This window comes from Lipotes vexillifer, unplaced genomic scaffold (assembly GCF_000442215.2).
Source record: "Lipotes vexillifer unplaced genomic scaffold, Lipotes_vexillifer_v1.1 scaffold236, whole genome shotgun sequence".
Classification (NCBI taxonomy): Eukaryota; Metazoa; Chordata; class Mammalia; order Artiodactyla; family Lipotidae; genus Lipotes; species Lipotes vexillifer.
Genome location: NW_006773295.1, coordinates 1813831 through 1820964, shown reverse-complemented (window position 1 = coordinate 1820964; position 7134 = coordinate 1813831). Strand labels below are relative to the sequence as shown.

At 44.5% G+C, this 7134-nt stretch overlaps 1 protein-coding gene and 1 non-coding gene across 2 annotated transcripts in view; one reads left to right on the top strand and one right to left on the bottom strand.

Moving 5' to 3' along the window:
* ACACB (acetyl-CoA carboxylase beta) overlaps nt 1–7134 on the top strand; it is a 98680-nt gene that overhangs the window by 657 nt on the left and 90889 nt on the right. Inside the window, exon 2 of the mRNA XM_007448226.1 lies at nt 1–130. Within this exon, the coding sequence (XP_007448288.1) occupies nt 1–130 (130 nt within the window). The remainder of the gene's footprint in view (nt 131–7134) is intronic.
* Nucleotides 2840–2912, bottom strand: TRNAE-UUC (transfer RNA glutamic acid (anticodon UUC)). The gene has a single exon. It is a non-coding gene; the product is annotated as a tRNA-Glu (tRNA).

Genomic DNA, 7134 nt, shown 5'->3' with positions numbered 1-7134 from the left:
CCGATGAGGACTCTGGCACTGGCTTGTTCAGAGAATCTTCCCGGAAGGGCAGCCGAGCCAGCCTGGGGACCCTGTCCCTGGAGGCTGCTCAGACCGCAGGCGAGACTGAGACCCCTGTCCCCACTATAAGGTAACGTACCCTATGTCCTCGTAACCAGGAGGCGCAGAGTTAGGGTGGGGTCCACACCCTTCCCTGTTCAGCCAAGCTACCCGCTCATGCCAATGCTTTGAGGGTAGCTATGTGACAAGCAGAAGACATGAGCCACCCTGCTTCCTTCCTTTCCTCCTATCAAAATCATTTATTGAGCATCTACTGCATGTACAGGGCCCCAGGCCAGGAAACTGGCTTTCTAGAAGATCACGGTCTGGTTGGGGAGGATGACCTTGTATGCAACAACTAGTTATAATTTAAGCAGGATGAGCCCAGGTTGGCAAGAACCAAAGCAATGATGGGAACCCAAAGGGACTGACTCCTGATGAGACGTTTATTTACTTGTTCTTTCATTTGTTCATTCATCCAATAGGTAATTAACAACTGTAAAACATGCCTTCCCCCCAGTGATGCCTTAAAAGCAGAAATTCAAGGGAATTCCCTGGCTGTCTAGTGGTTAAGACTTTGCACCCTCACTGCCGAGGGCCTGGGTTCAATCCCTGGTCAAGGAACTAAGATCCCACAAGCCATGCGGCACGGCCAAAAAAAAAGGGCAGAAATTCAAATACTATTACACATCCATCAAACTGATTGTTGGAAACAAACACCTACAGGTCCATCACAGGTGGGACTGTCCCGGGAGTGTAGTCAATGGCTTCATTTCTGTTGTTCTTGTTATCAGACTTCGCCACCCCCGACTCCCAGATTACAAATGGAATACGGTAACTCCAGGTAGAAAGCACGGAAAATATGGGAGAGCAGAGAGTGCGAAAGAGCCACCAGCCATGACTTTGCCAGCCGGGAAGAACCTCTGCTGTGTTCGAGTGTTTCTTCCTGCTTCCAGTCTGTTCTTCTGCCCTGGGAGTGGAATCTTGTTGGCTCTTCTTTTAAGCAGCTCTTGCATGCTCTCTGCTAAAATGAGGAAAACCTGGACTAGGACATGGGCTCTTACAAAGACACCATGTTCCCGGTGAGCATGGTTGCTGGAACATTTTTAACCCTACTTACTGGAAATTGGAGATAGAGAAAAGAGAAAAATGCAAATATTCCCTATACTGATGATCTTTAGGGGAAGACTGTTTTGAGTTTCTGGAAGGGTTAAAGGAACAGTCAGACGTCAGAGTTGAGTTCCACCCTGGCTCTGCCACCCCGCACTGTGTGACCTTGGGCGTGGCACATCGCCTCTCCTGGCCCTGGTTCCTCATCTGTAAAATTTTGAAGGATTAAATCGGATAATGTTTATAAAGTATGCACAGAGTTTGGTATACAGTAGTTGCTCAATAAGCAGTAAATTCCTCCCCAGCTCCTTTCCCACCAGCACCCACTTCACCCAGCACTCGAATTCACCCAGAGCTTCCCCACTTCTACCTACCCCTCTTCTACCTACAGTTTATATAAATTACCCAGTTATCCTTTATAACAACGGTACAAGGCTGGTGGTGGATCCCTATTTTACAGATGAGAAAACTGAGGCTCCGAGAGGTGAAATAAATACTACTCAGCTTTAAAAACTAATGAAATAACGCCATTTGCAGCAACATGGATGGACCTAGAGATTATCATATTAAGTGAAGTAAGTCAGACAGAAAAAGACAAATATCATATGATATCACTTACATGTGGAATCTAAAACAAATGATACAAATGAACTTATTTACAAAAGAGAAACAGACTCACAGACATAGAAAACAAACTTATGGCTACCAAAGGGGATAGCGGGGGGGATATAAATTAGGAGTTTGAGATTAACATACACACACTACTATATATAAAACAGATAAACAGCAAGGGCCTACTGTATAGCACAGGGAATGATACTCAGTATATTGTAATAACCTATAATGGAAAAGAATCTGAAAAAGAATATATATATATATATATGTGTGTGTGTGTAATCACTTTGCTGTACACCTAAAACTAACACAACACAGTAAATCTACTGTACTGCAATTTTTAAAAATGGTTAAAAAAAAAAGAGGCAAAGTACCTTTTCCAAGATCGTGCAGCTAGGAAGTGGCCGAGCGAAGTTTCAAGGCCAGATCTGTTGGACAGCAGGATTCATTCCACTGTGTCACAGTGTGTTCTCCAGTAATCTCCAACATTCTCTTCCTTCCAGACCCTTCTTTCCCTCATTATGACGGTTTCAGCAGGGATTAGGGAAAAACAGTTTATTAAACCAATTCACCCAAATGAAAAAGCATCAGAGAGTATGTTAGATGTGGATGTCCAATGAGGGGTTGCTAAGTGGCATCTAAGGAGGAGGAATGGTGAGATACATTTACCACACTGGCTCCAGCAGGAAACAAGATGGAGAGTCCTAGCAGGGAGATAGGAAATGTACAAATAAACAGGTAAACTGATAAGATAGTTTCCAAGTATGTTCAACGCCAGGAAGGAAACAGGCTACAGGAGAAATACCTGTGGGGATGTTTTAGAAAGATGTGGTCAGGTCAGGGAAGAGCTCTTGGAAGAGGCAACTTTCAAGCCAGAACAGAGCAGTCCAACAGAACTCTCTGCCACATTGGGATGTTCCAGAATGGAATGTTCTAGAACTCTGCTGTTCAATATGGCAGCCACTCATCATATGTGACTACTGAGCACTTGCAATGTGGCTAGTGTGGCTAAAGAGCTGAATTTTATTTATTTATTTATTTGTTTGGCTGAACTGCACAGCTTGTGGGATCTTAGTTCCCTGACCAGGGATCGAACCTGCGTCCTCAGCAATGAAAGTGCAGAGTCCTAACCACTGGACTGCCAGGGAATTCCCAGAACTGAATTTTAAATTTAAGTTTTAATTAATTTAAATTTAAATAGCCTCATGTGGCTGATGGCTGTTGTCTTGTATGGCACAGACCCAGCCCTAACTGATAAAAAGGAAACAACTGTGTGAATTCTTCCTACTGGTGCTAATTAAGAACTTAATCAAGCAAATAGGCTTGCCAAAATAATAAATGTTACATTATTATTTTCTCCTGAGTCTTGGATTCCGAGAAAGTTCTGAAGATTAAATCAACTCATATTTCTAAGGTGCTTAGCAAGAGAATAAAGCACTTAATAAATGGTAGGGCGGGGGGAAGACTCCCAATTTTCTACTCCCTGTCTTCCACTACTATTTTGAGGGGTCTTTCCTGGTTTGTTCTTAAAAAAACAGCTTTTCTGGACTGGCAAATTTATAAAGGTAAACGATACTTAACCGAGGGCCTATCTTTGCATATGGCTGTGGGCCAAAACAGGCAGTGAATTTTCTGCCCTTGTATCTTCATTGCATAAAACTTAGCATTGTAGGTGAATCATTTTTCCTGCCTTGTCCCAGCAAAGGACTGGGGGAGGGGTAGAAGGATCTTGGATTTTATAAACCAGAGGCACCGAAACATAGAGATGAAGGTGCATTGTGGGGTGACGGGGCACAGGGAGGGGCAATGTGCTCTGTGACCTTGGGTAGGCCTCTTCCCCTCTCTGAGCTTCCAATGCCTCATCTGCAGCATGAGGAGGCTGGACCAGACTCCTGAAAGCTCACAGGGCACACAGTTCTTTTGCCCCCAATACATGTGCTTTTCAAAGTTGAGAATTTTGAATTTTAGTACCAGGGGCAACTCAGGTGGTTCTGCTGGTGCTTCCCCAAATCCCGGTATTTCCATTAGAACATTTCCAGCCCTAGCTGAGTCCCCGAGTCAGGGGCCTCTGATGGAGAGGACCCGCACGTGTTCGCTGTTTCTAATGACCTGGCACGAGAATCCCATGTAGAGGTATCTCCAGGGAGTCAAGGCCCACCTTTACAGTATTGCCCACGTGCCCCTAGTTTCTTGATCGATCACCCTGATGTGTCGTGAAAACTTAATCACTCCTTGAGATCATGTCTTTAGTTTCTTTGTTTACTTGGTTGTTACCTGTCTCCTGCATTGGGCCACAAGCTCCATGAAAACAGGGCCATATTTTTGGGGTCTCCGCTTTTCCCCACTGCCTAGCCTAGTGTGGGTTCATGGTAGACTTTGAAGAAATACTCACCAAATGCGTTAATGAAACAAGCAACCCAGACCTGCCAAAGACAGAATTCTGAATTTCTGGGGCAAGCAAGACACTTTGTGAATGAGTCTGGGGATGAATGAATGAATGAATGAATAAATGGATGGATGGGTGGATGGACGGATGGGTTGGTGGATGGATGGATGGATGGATGAACAGATGACTAGGCGTTTTGTTGTCCCTCTTTAGAAGCAGTAGAATTTGTTTTCATAAAATCCTTTTTGTATAAATCTTGTGATTTGTAGACTAGTTCTGAGGTTAAACTCCAATTTCAAATGTTTCTTCTGCCTTTAATACAGTTATGCAACCTCACACTTGCCTTGGATTTTCCGACTGGACAAGGGCTGGCTACGATTATAGATTGATTACAGATTCAGTGACTGTGCTATCTGCTCAGGGCTTCCCTCCTGTCTCTTTCCTTTTGGGTTCATCTCAAACCAGGAGTTGGAACTTGGTCTTTCTTTGGACTTGGAAACAGTCCCCCAGGGTTGGAATTTCATGCAACCCTTCAAAACAGAGCTGATGAGAACATCACATGATGTATAATAGCAAAATAGTTGCTCACATATTGTGAAATGAAGGTTACAGGGCAATCCCACATGTTTAACAAGCAGCAAAGTGGTTAGTACACGATGGACCTGGGCTAAGACACCAGGTTCAAAGCCGCCTCTTACTATCATGTAACCCTAATAATCCTACCCTATGGGGTGCATATGTGGATCGAGTGGGATGGGACACATTCAGGATCACGCAATTGCAGTCCTGAAATTTAAAGTTCTGAAACTTAAGTTTATAAGTTGGCAGTGAACTCACTAGCAAAACCTGCCTTGATGCAAAGTTATTTATAGTCTTGTCCCATTTTATGTGAATATTTATGCCTTCTGCTGGTGAAATATTAACACCATAATGTGTCACATAAGGCTTTACCTTCCTAGAAAAATTTCCAAATTCTAAAATACACTGGGCCCTGGGAATTTCTGGTAAGGGATTGTGGGCACATGTATGTCATGTGCTGAGAATATTCCCTGGTGCATAATAAGCATAAAAATACTCATCCTTAATAAATGTGTGTGTGTGTGTGTGTGTGTGTGTGTGTGTGTGTGTGGCTGGAGAGACTGTAAGGAATGTCTCCAAATAGTTAGTAATCATTGTCTAACTATAGTAATAATTGTCTAATTATGTGGTACACTTATGAGTCATCTAAATTTTCTTCTGCATTTTCTAACTTTCTGCTGTAAATATCATTGTTATAAGAAGTTTTAACAATGTTTAATAATAAAACAGTATAAAAATTACGGGGAGGGGGCTTCCCTGGTGGTGCAGTGGTTGAGAGTCCGCCTGCCGATGCAGGGGACGCGGGTTCGTGCCCCGGGCCGGGAAGATCCCACATGCCGCGGAGCGGCTGGGCCCGTGAGCCATGGCCGCTGAGCCTGCACGTCCGGAGCCTGTGCTCCACAACGGAGGAGGCCACAACAGTGAGAGGGCCGCATACCAAAAAAAAAAAAAAAAAAAAAAAAAAAATTACGGGGAGGAAAAAGCAAATCAGTCATCTCACTTCCTAGATAAGAAGCTGAAACCCAGAGAAGTGCAGGGGTCTGTCTGAGGCCTCCCAACAAGATATCATAGGCCCTTAAGCCATTCAAACCCAGACCCTCAGCAGATACAGATCAGAAAGTGGTCTTCAAACTCCCAGTGTTGATGCTGCCGCCTAACCTGGGCCCCAGAAAAAGTACCTCCACCCTCCTCCTAACTTGTTCTTTCTATAAATGGGAAGCATGAGGAGACGAGGCAGTTTATCAGGCAGCCTTCAGCTGTGCATCCTTGGGGATGTCACCTACCCTCTCCATGGCTGGACTGGATGCTCTAAGTCCTTTGTGGCTCTCATAGTCTTTGCTTTTGTGTGGCGGGTTAGACAGGTCTGGGTTCAGATCTCAGACCAGTCCCATGCCCTCTCCGCTGCAATTTCCTCCTCTGTTGAAGGGGGATAACATCAGTGTCTACCTCAGAAGGGTGCAGAGATCATGAGAGCGGAAGTGCTGGGAGTGGACAGCCCAGAGGCTGCCTCGGTTGCCATCATTTGCTTTTTTTTTAAATTGAAGTATACTTGATTTACAAGGTTGTGTTAATTTCTGCTCTACAGCAAAGTGACTCATACATATATTTATACATTCTTTTTCATTGTTGTTTATCTCAGGATATTGAATATAGTTTCCTGCGCTACACAGTAGGACCTAGTTGTTTATCCATTCAATGTATAATAGTTTGCATCTACTAATCCCAAACTCCCAGTCCATCCTTCAGTTGCCATCATTTGAATGGGCATCTCCCAAAGTTCTTATATGTGGCCACGGCTATTTCCAAGCCCCACCGGGCATACACCTTTTCAGGTATAGCAACCTGTGTCCACAGAGGAAGATGGACTGAAGAGGCAGGTCAAGCTCTCTGATAGAGGGATACAATGCAAAGCAGAGAAGTTGAAATATCCACACAGTGTCAATGAGTATTGGGGTTTGTCAATAGAGAGTAAATATCTAGAAAAACGTGAGTAAACTGGAGAGCCTAACTGACTTTGGGTAGGGTAGGGTGTTTTGAAATACCTTCATTTCCTGATTTTAATTGTTTTTCCTGTTTTGAGGTGGTTACGTGGAAGTGTGGGCTATTTGGGTCATGAGTACTTTTGGGTTTTTATTTGAAACTTAAAAAAAAAAAAAATCAGCCTACGGCAGGTTTTTTATTTTTTGGAGGGACTAAAGATAAAGCCACGAAGGGCTTCCCTGGTGGTGCAGTGGTTGAGAGTCTGCCTGCCAATGCAGGGGACACGGGTTCGTGCCCCAGTCCGGGAAGACCCCACATGCCGCAGAGCGGCTGGGCCCATGAGCCGTGGCCGCTGAGCCTGCGTGTCCGGAGCCTGTGCCCTGCAACAGGAGAGGCCACAACAGTGAGAGGCCCGCATACAGCAA